General features: G+C 40.3%; 1 protein-coding gene across 1 annotated transcript; it reads left to right on the top strand.

Annotated features, from left to right (window-relative positions):
* The first annotated feature begins 14627 nt into the window (after positions 1–14627).
* On the top strand, positions 14628–16366 carry LOC104222919 (transcription termination factor MTERF4, chloroplastic). The gene has a single exon (XM_009774249.2). The coding sequence runs from the start codon at positions 14794–14796 to the stop codon at positions 16300–16302; it is 1509 nt and encodes a 502-aa protein (XP_009772551.1). The 5' UTR covers positions 14628–14793; the 3' UTR covers positions 16303–16366.
* Positions 16367–17325: the final 959 nt, after the last annotated feature.

Genomic DNA, 17325 nt, shown 5'->3' with positions numbered 1-17325 from the left:
ATATTAGTGTGTTTTCATTTTACTTTACAAAACAACTCCAACATTTTCTTAACTTAAATTTAAAGTAAGTGATAATTAGCAACTTAAAGTAATAGATATACAACCCAAAAGAATAGTCTATCAATGTGTGTGCCAAGACATGGTGTCACAAGTATATGGACATCTAGTAGAATATACAAAAGAATAAATCTATCCTACTGTCTGAAATAGAATAGACAGTCAAAAACAAAGAGAGACTCCATCATGCTATTGAACGGCATAAGAAGGGAGCAACTCACCGTGGAATCTTGGCCTAATATCAAGAATGCGCACCAGACTAGTAGCCAGATGTACCTGCCTCAGATCCTGTACAATTAAGTATAGAAGCATAGTATGAGTACATAAATAATATGTACCCAGCAAGTATCCAATCTAACCTCGAAGAAGTAGTGACGAGGGGTCGACTTGACACTTACTAAGGTCAATACCAATAATAATTAAAGATTACACTAGGCATGGATATCATGGACATAATGGCAAACTCAGGATTTAAAAAGAATAGTATATCAGTTTCAGTCATGTCTTATAATAGTTGCACTTCAAGGCATTTAACAGAGTAAGTCAGGGATGAGATTTCACATAAATATCATGCACACATTATACCGAGATCGTATGGCCTAGTCCAACATAAAAGAAATTGTGCACTGCCAGAGGGTCGAATGGCGTGAACCATAGATGCATCTATTTCTACCGAGGCGATCGGCCCGATTCAGAAATATCAATTATTATCATGAAGGCACATAAAGTTGCATTCATAATAAAATAAATTCGTACAAGTTCTCAAGTAAGTGCATACGTTCATATATATATATATATATATATATATATATATTTGCAAACCCTAACATGTACTAAGTGATCTCATTAGTATGAAAGGATATAAACATTTGTAAATATGGCATGATACGGGTCCTAAACTACCCGAACAATTAGCATATAGTAGCTACGCACGGACTCTCATCACACATACGTACGTAGCTCCCACAAACAATCACATACATTTATTAGATTCACTTAGGGGTTTGTTTCCCTCTTACGAGGTTAGAAATGAGACTCACCTCGCTCCAAAGCTTACCTCAAATATTAAGAACATGCTCAAACCCTCAATTTGGAACCGGACAATCCAAAACTAATTAAACGGGGTAAGAACTTGTCAATACAAGCTTAAGAGTTCATATTCCAACTATTAAAGTAATTCCTCAACCCTAAATACAAGTTTCCTAAAATCCATACCAGGGCCCACTCACTCAGATTCCAGAAATATTTGAGGGAAGTTGTTACCCATAACCTAAGGATCAAGAATATGATTTTTACTTTATTCCATAACGAATTTCGTGATTAAATCTTGTTTTTATCAAAACCCTAGGTTTTACTCCAATCCCATAATTTTTCACTAATCTTTATGTGTTAATATACCCAAAACACAAGTATTAAACTCACATTAAGTAGAAATAACTTACCTCACAATGCTAGGTTGAAATCCCCTCTTTGTAAGCTCCCAAATCGCGCAAACAATGAAGGAAATATGTCAAAAATGACACATTTCCGTATCAAATGAAGGCATTGCCTTCAGCGATTTCCTCACCTGCGGTTAGGGGACTGCATCTGCATTCTCACTTCTGTGAAGGAATGTCCGCATCTGCGGCGCTGGGCTGGGCTGGCAGGGACCGCTTCTACGGTTTGAGGGTCACTCCTGCGGGTTCGCTTTTGCGGAAAGGGAGCCGCATATGCGGTTCCTGGGCTCCTCCCCCTTGGCCGCACCTGCGAGGGGTCGACCGCTTCTGCGGTCTCGCACCTGTGGCTGACCAACCACAGGTGCAGTTATGATAGATACCTGGAGCTTCAGCTCCTTCCAAAATCATCCAACTTCACTCAAGCCTCTTCCGATTGATGCTCGGGGCCCCCGGGCCTCGCCCGAATATACCGACAAGTTTGAAATCATAAAATGGACTCGTTCAAACCCTCGGAATACCCGAAACAACGTTAAATCTAAGAATCACCCCCTAAAATCAGTTGAATCAAACTTATGAACTTCAAGTTCTTCAATTTACCTCCAATGCGACGTAACACACTTACACTACTCGAATTGACACCAAATTTTGCGTGCAAGTCTTAAATGGCAATACAGAACTATTCCCACTCTCAAAATTCCATTCAGACCTCGATAACACAAAAACCCGCTCCAAACCAAATATTTAAGAACTTCAAAATCCTTAGGGAATCAACTTTCACTATTAGGCACCAAAATGTTTCCTGGTCATCCAAAACCCGATCCGGATATACGCCTAAGTCCGAAATTATCATACGAACCTGTTGGAACCTTCAAATTCGGATTCCGAGGTCAAAGTGTTGACCGAAGTCAAACTTGGCCTTTTAAGCCAATCTTAAAGAACTAAGTGTTCCAATTTCAACCCAAACTCCTCCAAATCCTGAACCAACCATTCCTACAAGTCATAAATCAGTAAAAGCAAGTACAGGAAGTTTTATCTAGGGGAACGGGGTTCTAGAAAGTAAAATAACTAGTCAAGTCGTTACATTCTCCACCTCTTAAACAAATATTCGTCCTCGAACATATTTAGATTCATACCTGAAGTACTGAATAAGTATGGATATCTGCTCCGCATGTCCTCCTCGGACTCCCAGGTCGCCTTCTCAACTGTTGGCCCCTCCACTGGACCTTTACTGCAGAAATCCTCTTGGATCTCAACTGGTGCTCCTGTCTATCAACAATGGCATTTGGCTCCTCCTCATAACCCAAACTCTCATCCAGCTGAATAGTACTGAAGTCTAACACATGGGACAAGTCGGCGTGATACCTCCGAAGCATAGACACGTGAAAAGCTAGATGAACTCCTAACAGGCTGGGAGGTAAAGCGAGCTCATAAGCAACCTCCCCAACTCGTCTCAACACCTCAAATGGGCATAAACCTCGGGCTCAACTTGCCCTTCCTCCTGAATCTCATAACACCCTTCATCGGCGAGACTTTCAAGAGAACATTCTCATCGACCATGAATAATACATCACGCGCCTTCTGATCCGCGTAACTCTTCTGTCTGGACTGTGTTGTGTGAAGTCTTTGCTGAATCAACTTTACAATTTCCAAGGCATCTTTCACCAAGTCTGTACTGTACAACTTAGCCTCACCAGGCTCAAACCACCCGATAGGAGAACGACATTGCCGACCATATAAAGCCTCAAATGGGGCCATCTCGATGCTAGACTAATAGCTGTTGTTGTAAGCAAACTCGGCCAAGGGCAAGAACTGATCCCACTGCCCTCCAAAGTCGATCACACATCCTCTAAGCTTGTCCTCCAAATTCTGAACTGTCCGCTCCGACTGTCCGTCGGTCTGAGGGTGGAATGTTGTGCTGAGCTCCACATGGGTCCCCAACTCACTCTTAACGGCTCTCCAGAAATGGGAAGTAAACTGAGGGCCTCTATCTGATATGATGGAAACGGGTACACCGTGTAATCAAACTATCTCCCGAATGTAGATCTATGCCAACTTCTCTGAAGAATAAGTAGTCGCCACTAGAATAAAGTGTGCCGACTTGGTTAACCTATCAATAATGACCCACACTGCATCAAACTTCCGCAAGGTCTGCGGCAACCCAACTACGAAGTCCATAGTAATGCACTCCCACTTCCACTCAGTATAAGCATTTGCTGAAGTAGGCCACCTGGCCTCTGGTGTTCATACTTAACCCGCTGGCAATTCAAACACCTAGTCACATACTCCACTATATCTTTCTTCATCCGCTGCCACCAATAATGCTTCATCAAGTCACGATACATCTTTGTAGCACCCAGATAAATGGAATACCGTGAACTGTGTGCCTCCTCTAGAATCCTCTCCTTCAAGCCATCAACATTAGGAACACATAGGCGACCCTGGAGTCGCAGGACACCATCCTCGCCAATAGAAACCTCCTTGGCACTACCCTGTAGCACCGTCTCTCTAAGAACTGCTAAATGCGAATCATCGAACTGTCGAGCCTTGATCTCCCCCAATAATGAAAACTGAGCGACAACACACGCAAGGACTTGGCTGGGCTCTGAAATATCCAACCTCAAAAGTCTGTTAGCCAAGGACTGAAAGTCTAAAGCTAGTGGCCTCTCCTCCGCTGAAATGAATGCCAAGCACCCATACTCTTTGCTTTTCTACTCAAGGCATCCGCGACCACATTTGCCTTGACCGAATGATAAAGAATGGTGATGTCATAATCCTTCAGTAACTCAAGTCACCTACGTTGCCTCAAATTAAGGTCCCTCTATTTGAACAAATGTTTCAAGCTGCGATGATCAGTGTAAACCTCATAGGACACTCCATACATATAAGGCCTATATATCTTAAGAGCATGAACAATCGCTGCTAACTCCAAGTCATGCATGAGGTAGTTCTTCTCATAAATCTTTAGCTGACGTGAAGCATATGCAATAACTCACCCATCCTGTATCAACACACATCCCAAGATGTCGCGTGAAGCGTCACAATATACCGTATACATCCCCGAACTAGAAGGCAACACAAGAACTAGTGTTGTAGTCAAAGTCGTCTTGAGCTTCTGAAAGCTTGTCTCACAATCATCGGATCAACGTAAAAGAGTACCCTTCTGGGTCAATCTAGTCAGAGGTGATGAAATAGATGAAAAGCCTTGTACGAATCGACGGTAATAACCTACTAACCCCAGGAAACTCCTGATCTCGATCACTGAAGTAGGACATGACCAACTCTGGACTGCCTCAATCTTCTTGGAATCCACCTTAATACCCTCCCCTAACACAATATGCCCCAAGAATTCCATTGACTCTAGCCAAAACTCACACTTGGAGAACTTAGCATATAGCTTCTACTCTCGCAAGGTCTGAAGCACTACTCTAAAATGCTGTTTGTGCTCTCCCGTGACTATATCAAGATGTCATCAATGAAGACGATAACAAAGGAATCAATATAAGGTCTGAACACCTTGTTCATCAAGTCCATAAATGCTATTGGGGCATTATTCAAGCCAAAGGACAACATCAGAAACTCATAATGACCGTATCTAGTACGGAAAGCAGTCTTCAGAATATCTGAGTCCCGGATCTTCAACTGATGGTACCCTGATCTCAAGTCGATCTTAGAGAACACCCTAGAACCCTGCAACTGGTCGAACAAATCATTAATGCACGACAACAGGTACTTGTTCTTGATGGTAGCCTTGTTCAACTGGTGGTAATCAATGCATATCCGCATGGTCCCATCCTTATTATTTACAAACAACACTGGTGCACCCCAAGGTGACACACTTGGTCTAACAAACCCCTTTGTTAACAACTCCTCAAGCTGCTCCTTCAACTCTTTCGGAGCCATACGGTACGGTGGAATGGATATAGGTTGGGTTCCTATAGCCAAATCAATACAAAAATCAATATCACGATCCGGTGGCATGCTAGGAAGGTTAGAAGGAAACATATCGGCGAACTCTTGGACCACTGGAACTGAATCAATCATCGGAGACTCTATTGTGGTGTCCCGAACATAAGCTAGATAAGCCAAACAGCCCTTCTCGACCATATGTCGAGCCTTCAGAAAAGAGATAACCCGACTAGATATATTAACTGAGGAACCCTTCCACTCCAACCTTGGCAACTCTGGCATTGCTAATGTAACAGTCTTGGTATGGCAATCTAGGATGGCGTTATATGGATATAACCAATCCATGCCCAAGATGACCTTAAAGTCGGTCATATCAAGCAATATGAGATCTGCTATAGTCTTGAAACCACAGAATGTGACCACACAGGACTGATAGATCCGATCATAACCACAGAATCGCCTACAAGAGTGGACACATAAACAAGAGTACCCAAAGGATCAAGAGGAATATCCAGGAAATGAGCAAACAAAGATGACACATATGAATAGGTAGACCCTAGATCAAATAGCACTAAAGCGTCCCTACCGCAGACGGAAATAATACCTGACGACATCTGAAGCCAATGCATCTGGTCTGGCCGAAATGGCATGGAGCGTCGGATGGCTGGCCTCCACCTTCTGAGCAGTAGTTGGCTGACCTCTCCATGTCTGGCCTCCACCTTTAGGACAACCCATGTCGGCCTGTCCCCTGCCTCTAGGCGGCTGGGCAACCAGTACTGTAATTATGGGCTATTGACCCTGCTGCACTGCATTGCCCCGAAGTCTGGAGCAGTATCTCCTCATATGACCAAGGTCTCCGCACTCAAAACAACCCCGCGGTGCGGCGACCTGCTACCCTGATGGCCTGTAGACCTACTAGAAGAAGCCTGAATTGCCGGTGGACAGTATGAACTCTCCGGCATAGAACTAAAATAGGAACCAGAAGAACCCTGGGGACCTAAATACCCACTGGAGGAACCCTGAATAGCTGGCGGCCGATAAAAACTCTTTGGTATGACGCTAAAATAGGGGGCACCTCGAGAGGGTGGTGATGTTGAATATGGGGGCCTGCTAGGCTGGCCCCTCCCAAACTGACCTCTGCCCCTAGCCGGGGCACCTCTGAACTCTCCGTATAATCTAGCCCTCTTGTCCTGCTGCATCTGCTCCTTACCCCTCAGACGGTAGCCCTCAATCCTCCGAGCAATCTCCACCACTAGTTGATAAGGAGTCCCCATCTCTACCTCTCGGGCCATGTTGGCCCTAATGCCAGAATGCAACCTTGCAACGAACCTCCGCACCCTCTCTGTGTCGGTAGGAAGTATCATCAGTGCATGGCGGGATAATTCAGAAAATCTTGCCTCATAGTCGGTCACTAACATCTGTCCCTGCTCAAGCTGCTTAAACTAATACCGCAGATCTTCCCTTTTAGAGGGTAGGATATACCTGTACAAGAATAACTGTATGAACTGACCCCAAGTGATGGGAGGAGAACCTGCTGGTTTGCCAAGAACATAAGACTGCCACCATCTACTGGCCCTGCCCTCAAGCTGGAAAGTAGTAAAGTCAATCCCATAAGACTCCAATATCCTCATATTGTGTAGTCTATCCCTGCACCTATCAATGCAGTCCTGGGCATCCTCATGATGCTCACCCCCGAAGATAGGAGGGTGTAGCCTAGTCCATCTGTCCAATAACTTCTGCGGGTCACCATCCACAGTTGGTCTGGGATCGGTTACCACTGGCTGAGCCCCATCCGTGGGTAGTGCACCCAGAGTCTGATACACTATAGCTGCATGACCAGGAGCCTGAGCAGTAAGGGTCTGTTCTCCCCCTCCCGTCTAGGATGTAGCTGGATCCGCTGGAAATAAACTAACCTAAGACATGGTGTCCATAAACCGCAACATACGACCCATGACCTCCTAGAAACCCGGTGCTGTCATAAAGTTCGCCGGGGTACGCTCAACTACAGGCACATGGCCCTGCTCCTCAATGGTAGGATATCCCGCAGGATTCGCCGGTGGTGCTATTAGGGCAGCTCTGGAATGCCCTCGTCCCTTACCTCAGGCCAGTGCCCTCCCCCGGCCTCTGCCTCGGCCTCTAGCAATGGGGGGAGCAGCTCTTCCCGGGTCTGGAACATCTGCCGTGCGCGTCCTCACCATCTGTAAGAGAATAGAAGAGGGAAATTTAGTATACCAACCACTGCACGATAGGAAATGAATAAAGAATAGTTTTCTAACACCCTATAGCCTCCCAAATATAAATACAGACGTCTCCGTACCGATCCGCAAGACTCTATTAGGCTTGCCCATGACTTGTGAGACCTACGTGAACCTAGTGCTCTGATACCATGTTGTCATGATCCAATTTCATTATAGGTCACGATGGCGCCCAACACCATTGTCAGGCAAGCCAACCCGAAGCTATTAGTGTGTTTTCATTTTACTTTACCAAACAACTCCAGCATTTTCATAACTTGAATTTAAAGCAAGTGATAATTAGCAACTTAAAGTAATAGATATACAACCCAAAAGAATAGTCTACCAATGTGTGTGCCAAGACCTGGTATCACAAGTATATGGGCATCTAGTAGAGTATATAAAAGAATAAATCTATGCTACTGTCTGAAATAGAATAGATAGTCAAAAACAAAAAGAGACTCCATCATGCTCTTGAACGACATAGGAAGGGAGAAGCTAACCGTGGAATTTTGGCCTAATATCAAGAATGCGCACCAGACTGGTAGCCAGATATACCTGCCTCAGATTCTGTACAATTAAGTACAGAAGCGTATACCTAGAAAGTATCCAATCTAACCTCGAAGAAGTAGTGACAAGGGATCGACTTGACACTTACTAAGGTCAATTCCAATAATAATTAAAGATTATACTAAGAATGGATAACATGGACATAATGGCAAGCTCAGAATTTAAAGAGACCAATATATCAGTTTCAGTCATGTCTTATAATAGTTGCACTTCAAGGCATTTAACAGAGTAAGTCAGGGATGAGATTTCACATAAATATCATGCGCACATTATGTCGAGGTCGTACGGCTCGGTCCAACATAAAAGAAAATGTGCACTGCCAGTGGGTCGAATGGTGCGAACCATAGATGCATCTATTTCTACCGAGGCCCGATCCAAAAATCTCAATTATTATCAAGAAGGGACATAAAGGCGCATTCATAATCAAATAAATTCATAAAAGTTCTCAAGTAAGTGCATACGTTCATATATATATTTTCAAACTCTAACATGTCCTAAGTGATCTCATTAGTATGAAAGGATATAAACATTTGCAAATATGGCATGATACGGGTCCTAAACTACCCAGACAATTAGCATAATAGTAGCTACACACGGACTCTCGTCACCACGTACGTACGTAGCTCTCCCAAAAAATCACATACATTTATTAGATTTACTTAGGGGTTTATTTCCCTCTTACGAGGTTAGAAAGGAGACTCACCTCGCTCCAACTCTTGACTCACCTCGCTCCAAATATTACTTCAAATATCAAGAATGTGCTCAAACTCTTAATTTGGAGCCGAACGATCCAAAACAAATTAAACAGGGTAAGAACTAGTCAAAACAAGCTCAAGAGTTCATATTCCAACTATTAAAGTAATTCCCCAATCCTAAATACATATTTCCTAAAATCCATCCCCGGGCCCACGCGCCCAGATTCTGGAATTTTTTTAGGAAAGTTGTTACCCATAACCTAAGGATCAAGAATATATTATTTTTACTTTATTCCATAACAAATTTCGTGGTTAAATCTTGTTTTTATCAAAACCCTAGGTTTTACTCTAATCCCGTAATTTTTCACTAATCTTTATGTGTTAATCTACCCAAAACCCAAGTATTAAACTCACATTAAGCAGAAATGACTTACCTCACAATTCTAGGTTGAAATCCCCTCTTTGGAAGCTCGCAAATCACCCAAACAATGAAGGAAATGTGTCAAAAATAACACACTCACGTAATAAATGAAGGCACTGCCTTCAGTGATTTCCGCACTTGCGGTTAGGGGACCGCATCTGCGGTCTCGCTTCTGCGGTCTCGCTTCTGCAAGGGAATATCCGCATCTGTAGAGTTGAGTTGGGCTGGCTGGGACCACTTTTGCGATCTGGGGGCTGCTCTTGCGGGCCCGCTTCTGCGGAAAGGGAGCCACATCTGCAGTTCCTGGGCTCCTCCCCCTTGGCCGCACCTGCGAGGGGTCGACCGCTTCTGCGGTCTCGCACTTGCGCCTGACCAACAGCAGGTGCGGTTATGAAAGATACCTGGAGCTTCAGCTCTTTCCAAAATTTTCCAACTTTTTTCGAGCCTCGTCTGATTGACGTTCAGGGCCCCCGGGCCCCGCCCGAATATACCAACAAGTTTGAAATCATAAAACGGATTCGTTCAAACCCTCGGAATGCCCGAAACAACGCTAAATCTAAGAATCACCTCCTAAAACCAATTGAATCAAACTTATGAACTCAAGCTCTTCAATTTACCTCCAATGCGACGAAACACACTTGCACTACACAGATTGACACCAATTTTTGCCTGCAAGTATTAAATGGCAATACGGAACTATTCTCGATCTCAAAACTCCATTCGGACCTCGATAACACAAAAACTCGCTCCAAAATGAATATTTAAGAACTTCAAAATCCTTAAAGAGTCAACTTTCACTATTAGGCACCAAAATGCTCCCAGGTCATTCAAAACTCGATTCGGACATACGTCCAAGTCTGAAATCATCATACGAACCTGTTGGAACCTTCAAATCCGGATTCCGAGGTCGTTCATTCAAAACGTTGACCGAAGTCAAACTTGGCCTTTTAAGCAAATCTTAAGGAACCAAGTGTTCCGATTTCAACCCAAAATTTTCCAAATCCCGAACCAACCATTCCCGCAAGTCATAAATCAGTAAAAGCAAGTATGAGAAGTCTTATCTAGGGGAACGAGGTTCTAAAAGGCAAAACGTCCAGTCGGGTCTTTACAAAAACATATATAATCCAGTCAAAAGTAATACAACTTCTTGTTGTATAGGATTCGGTCAAACAGGTACAACTTACGTACACTTTTCATACAATAATTACATACAAATTTTTGTTAGTTGTATATATCTTATACGTCGTTTTGTACCCCAATATATACAATTTATTTATGCCTTCCTTTTCGAGTTTCAATCCGAAATTTTAATCAAATCAAACTCGAGTCTTTACCAAACTTCCTCAAAATTTAAATATAAACTTCAAAAAAATATTTTCAATCATTTGCAATAACATCCGATCCAAATAAATAATAATTTTGTAAAATCTAATTTCTCAATTCAAAGCTTTGAAACTTTTTAATAGTTGTCAATGGAGTTTAAACTTATATCGTTACGGTATAATGTAATTTTTTATTTTAAATTTCAGTTTAACTTCAATCATATAGTCATTAATTTTCTCTGAGCCTAAGGATTTCAACATCATTAGATAAGTTGATTCTTGACAGTCTTATTCTTCATCGAGGTTGTACGTTGCTACTATTTCTTCAGGTGTTGTCCATCTCTCTGATTATAGGTATTCAAAAGCTATTAGTTAGATTAAATGGTACATTGAGACTCTTTCATATCTGCTCCATTTACTCACTAGTTTGATATTAATAGTATAAGTTGGCAACTTGGAGTCATTCAGATTATTAATAATCTAATGCGTGTAAGAATAGGGACATTCCTCGTACCTTGATTTGAAATTTTTTCTTTCTATAGCCAACCTTCACAGTCTAGAATGAGGGAGAAAGAAGAAGGAGAGAAAATAGGAAAGATTATAGGGTGTGTTTGGTATGAAGAAAAATATTTTTCAGAAAAAGTTTTTCAATTTTTCTATGTTTGTTTGACTTAAATATTTCGAAAAATATTTTCCTTATGAACTCATTTTCCTTTAATTGAAGAAAAATGACTTTTCTACCAAGAGGAGAAAAAATATTTTCCAAAATTCTCTTTCAACATTCCCTATTCCTACCCCCACCCTCGCTCCCAATTCACACCTTCAGCACCCAGCCCCATACACTATAATCCCCTACCCTAAAAAATCTCCCCCTCCCTAACCAACCCTCGCACCTAGCCCCTCACCATCTTCTGCCATCCCTCTCCAACTCGCCTCTGACCTCGAGATCCAAAACTCAGACCCAAAGTTCAAGGGGTTGGGGTATGAGTTTTAGGGTCCGAATGGTGGTCAGAGGCCATGGTTAGAGTTAAGATCGGGGTCAAGGTTCAAGGTCGAGATCAGAATAGGGTTAGGGGTCAGGGTTGAGATCAGATTTTAGAGTCAAGGGACAGGGTCAGTTGGGGGTCAAAGGTCAAGAATGGAGTTGGGGGTTGAGGTGCGTTGGGGTTTAGGGTCAATTTTGGGTGGGGACCAGGGTCAGGGGTCATGGATCGAGTGTCCGAAGTCGGGGGTTAGGTTTCGGGGTAGGGAGTGGGGGTCGTACCCTAACTCCTAATCCTGATCACGACTCTAAACTCAACTTGGAGGAATCTAGAATCCTCATCCGATCTCAGTCCTGAATGCTAATTGCACACCTCGGGCCCCGCCTGACCTTGAATTCTGACCCGTACTTGAATTCGGATCGCACCTCCACTAACCGAGCTCCTCTATTCGTCCTCATCCATTTCGTCTCTTTTTAGTGTCTACCTAAATTCTATTTTTTCTCAAAAAATATTTTTTACTAACTAATCAAACGCTAGGAAATAAGTAAGAAAATTACTTAATTAAAAAAAATATAAATAATTTTAGGAAAATATCCATACCAAACATACACATGGTCTAATACATTACTTTATATATAGGCTCGGTATATATATATATATATATATATATATATATATATATATATATATATATATATATATATATATATATATATATGATATGTCAATAAGCGATAACTGCTATAAGAGGGGTAAGTAAGTTTATAATATAACATAAATAGGTAAAAGAGAAAACTACCTAGTTAGGTATTTCAGAGCAAAGATACTACCAACATTAGCCAATTCATAAAATACTACCAATATTAGCCAAATGCTATCAATATTAGCTCAATTGATTATTTGTATGCTTCTCCCTTCCATAGCTTTAAAATTATGGTGTTCTTCGAAACTTTTCCACTGCAATCAAGAGTTTCTCTTCCCAACTTTTCTCTCTTATATCATTAATATTTGATCACTCATATCATGAGAAGATGGCTTGTTTGGAAATTTCTCATTTGTCTTTATCGCATTCGAATTGCTTTGCCACTTGGTAGCATATTTGAAATTTTTTCTCTTTTAGTATTATTTTTAATTTTTTTTCTTCAAATTCCTCTAATCAATTAGCACTATTTAAATCAGTAAACATGCCCTACTCCTTGAGTTACTAACTAAGTTCAATATATGATATTCAAAACTATTTGTTACCTCACTCCAGTTCAAATTATTCCATCAAACAATACATTAGCCCCTTGCTCCTTTTTTCTGTCATTTGGGAGTCAACTAGTTAAACAATTTTAGGGGACTATAATTCTAATAAAAAATTTCGTGCATAAAACACCATTTGGTTGCTTGAAAAGTGACGAGGACGGGCAAAAACTTCATTTACAACCATTGGAAAAGCTTGTCTCTTGGCTTAAAAGGTTGAATTTGAAATTGTGGTTTGTTTCAATTGGGTGTTATTGGATGATATTAAAAATATTTTAAGCAGTTTGAATCTCAATTTTGAAATAAATTGGTGGAGATTTGAGATGGTTTGAATTGAAATTTAAGCCAAACTTAAAATAGAAGATGAACATGATAGAAGATGAGATGTGTATCCCTATGTATCACTTGTGTATCTCACATGTGTATCCTTTACAAATGCATGTATACATGTATGTGAAATATATGTGCTGAAAAAATATATTTTAAACTCGATTGCACCTATGAATTTTAACCCCAAACCAGTCCAAATCACCCTCAATCTTTCTCAAAATTGGTATGTTGTTCCACCTATGTGTTTTCAACTAATTTCAACCATATCCATCGGGAAAATATTTTTTGCCTAGATTTTTTGAATGTTGTATATCAGTTATTATATTTTGTTTTCCGTGAAGCTTTGTTTCTTTGTTAACTAATTACGAAAATCCATTAAGCTAAAAACCGATAGTAACAAAATTTAGATTTTATTAGTGAATTGATTTTCGAATTTGAAGTAAAATAATTTGTTTCATGAGATTTCATACTTTGCTTTGGTTCAATATTTTCCGATTTATTTTGAAAGAGAAAAAGAGTTTAGATGGCGGTAGGAAAAGAGATGCAATCAGGCCATTAAATTTTCATAGGGACGCATGGCTTCCATCTATATATGGATTGAAAATTACTGAAGCTTCACTTGCTGGATCCGAACCCTTAATAAAAAATTCTTTCTTGTCTAGGTTTTTAATATATATATATATATTGGTAATACTTACTGATTATTTTTAATAGCATAACTTAATGGCTAATTGTTGTTTGTAGTTCTCTTAGTTAAAAATCCGATGGAATTTTTTTAATGTGAAAATCACTGAGACGTTCTTTTTTGGGAGGTGAAGGCCTTAATTCTGAAAAAAAAATCAGAACTAGTCATATTTATAATTGGTAATTTAAAAATAGCCACAGTTTTCAAAAGTAATCAAAATTTAGTCGTTTTTTCATATAAAGATAAAATTCGAATAAAACACCCTTGAAAATCCGACAAAATTTCAGCATAATATGTTGGAATTCAAATTTTATACATATGAAATTCCCAGCATAATATGTTGGAATTTCATAATGTGCTGGAGTTCCAATATAATACGCTGAAAGTTTATACCAAGGAACTCCATTAACCATCATATTATGCTGGAACTTTCCGTGTGCTAGAGTTACAACATAATATACTGGAAGTTTATATGCAGGAACTTCATAATCTAATATATTATGCTGGAATTTTTCATTTTTCAGCAAAATATTGACTAGTTTTAAATGACTTTGCAAACGCTGACTATTTTTTAATTATCGGCTGGCTAGCCCGTGCTATTTTCACCTTAAATTCTTGAAGCTGTCCCATGCTTTAAAGGCTGCTGTTCGATGTCTAACATGAACCCAACACAATCGGTCCATGTATTGATGGCCCAGCCCATGAGTCCATATTGAGGTCAAAATTGTTCTTCTTTCTTCCTCCTCAATATTCCCATTGAAGTTTAATGGATATCAGCTTCGTTCTGCTGCAACAAAGGTAAGTAAGGCTCTTACGCCTTTTCACCCTTTGAGCGTCCATACATTCCATTTTTTCTACTTGTAAGTGAATTCATTTCGATTCTTGAATGATCTTTGTTTCTCCACTGAAATGACCTCAATGTTAAGAAGAAACCAATCCTTAAAAACAATCCTCAGAACCCCAAAAGACCCATTTACGAAACCAACCCTTAAACCCTACAAAAACCCTCAAACCTCATCTACTTACTTTCCCCCCAGGGTATTAAACCAAATATCCTTTTCGACCCATTCCTCGAAATTCCCTGAATATGAAATGCCAACTGTAACATGGGGTGTAATCCAAGGCCGTAAAGAAAAGTTGGTGTCTCGTGTCATAATCTGTGATTATTTGAAAAGTATAGGAATTATCCCTGATGAACTAGAGGAGTTAGAATTACCCTCAACCGTTGAAGTTATGCGCGAACGCGTTGAGTTCTTGCAGAAAATTGGACTGACAGTTGATGATATTAATGAATACCCTTTAATGCTTGGTTGTAGTGTGAGGAAAAACATTATTCCTGTTTTGACATACTTGGAAAAAATTGGGATTCAAAAGTCTAGGCTTGGTGAGTTTGTTAAGAACTATCCCCAATGTCTACACGCCAGTGTTGTCGTGGAGCTTGTTCCAGTTATTAAATTTTTACGAGGCCTTGATGTTGAGAAACAAGATATTGGGTATGTTTTGATGAAATATCCCGAGTTGTTAGGATTTAAGCTTGAGGGAACAATGAGTACTTCAGTTGCTTACTTGGTTAGTATAGGGGTTAATCCGAGGGATGTAGGGCCGATGGTAACACAATATCCATATTTTCTTGGAATGAGAGTTGGGACGACGATTAAACCACTTGTGGATTATTTGGTTTCGTTGGGTTTGCCAAAGAAAATTTTGGCAAGGATGTTGGAGAAGCGAGCATATCTACTTGGTTATGATCTTGAGGAGACGGTGAAACCTAATGTCAATTGCTTACTCAGTTTTGGAATTAGGAAGGATGCTTTGCCTTCTGTTATTGCACAATATCCACAAATTATTGGTTTGCCTTTGAAGGCTAAGCTGTCGTCGCAACAATATTTTTTTAACTTAAAGCTCAAGATTGATCCTGATGGTTTTGCTCGAATAATCGAGAAGATGCCGCAAATTGTTAGCCTACACCAGCATGTGATAATGAAACCTGTTGAGTTCCTTCTTGGACGGGGATTTTCAGCTGGTGATGTGGCAAAGATGATTGTTAAATGTCCTCAGTTAGTTGCTTCGCAAGTTGGCCTCATGAAAAATAGCTATTACTTTTTCAAGAGTGATATGGGTAGACCAATGGATGAACTTTTGGACTTCCCGGACTACTTCACATATAGCTTGGAATCGAGAATCAAACCCAGGTACCAGAGAATGCAAAGCAAAGGAATCAGATGTTCTTTGGCTTGGTTTCTCAATTGTAGCGACCAAAGATTTGAAGAGAGATTGTATGGTGATTATATAGAGCCTGAAAGTTCTGGTCCGTCATTTTATATGGGTGGGAAGTTAGAGCTACCAGGCAATGAGATTGTATCAGAAGAGGAGGAAAGTGATGATGAAACACTTTATAGACGCACTGTCTCATTGTAGTTTACTTTGTAACATTCATGAATTGGGTATAAATGCTAATATTGTTTCAATATTAGTTGAATTCTTTTTCTGCTGTTCTGGTTTGCCTAGTACCCTTGTAACATCCTTATGTAATCATTAGCATGATAATATACTTTTTTCAATCAAAAGAATTCCTCATCTGAATTATTTATCCAAAAAAAAAGAAAGAAAAGGAATCATTTAACCAATCTGAGAACAAAATTGTGCATTGACAATTAGCAATCTTCTTGGCTTGGGATGAGCGGGAAGCTAATCCTCGTGAGCCCTTTCTTAAGATTTATGCAGCTGATGTGAGAAGCCTGTGCTACATCAATATGTACTCATCCCTGCTATTGATCAATAGCTCTCGCCTTCTGATGATATGTCATTTATATTGTGACTAGTTTGCAGCTTGTTCACACTTTGATTTACTTTGTATTAGGCTTGTGGATGAAAAGGAAAAAGTACTGTTTAGCTGTTCTTCTGTTATTGACTTTGTAGGCCCCATACTCCTGAATGGTAGAGCAACTCCTGCGAGGTGGAAAGCTTTGCAGTATCTTAAAATGCTAGTCTTTGTTAGAACTTTACTACTGAAACAACAGAGCAATTTGATCCATGCTGTGTTGTCTTTTCTTTTTTCCTGGAGTTATGTGCTATGATCTAACATAAGTACATAACACATCTCCTTGTTGCCATTCAGATGCCATATTATAAGAACTTTGTGAAAGAACTGAACGTACAGATTACTGAAGCCATCATACCTAACTTTTCTAGTACATAATGCTTTATGCATTCATAACTGACATGGTTCAAATAGAAGCTTCTGCAGTTATTTTTTTTTGAATTCCTGCCTTAACAGTGTGGACTAGGGGGTGTTTTACGATCATGAACTTGAAACCTTGCAGGCAGAGGTGTCTTCTTTAAGCTTTGAAGGATGCCATCTTATAGGCCATCCTACTGCGGCAACGACAATATAGATGTAATGCCTCATGTTTTCTTCTTCTTCTTCTTCTTCTTCTTCTT

The sequence above is a fragment of the Nicotiana sylvestris genome, chromosome 4, assembly GCF_000393655.2.
Source record: "Nicotiana sylvestris chromosome 4, ASM39365v2, whole genome shotgun sequence".
Classification (NCBI taxonomy): domain Eukaryota; kingdom Viridiplantae; phylum Streptophyta; class Magnoliopsida; order Solanales; family Solanaceae; genus Nicotiana; species Nicotiana sylvestris.
The sequence above is the reverse complement of the archived record's forward strand: the minus strand, read 5'-3'. Positions and strand labels throughout refer to the sequence as shown.

Bases quoted from the DNA above. Each gene is read 5' to 3' on its own strand.
- LOC104222919 (XM_009774249.2), top strand. From the start codon at position 14,794: ATGACCTCAATGTTAAGAAGAAACCAATCCTTAAAAACAATCCTCAGA.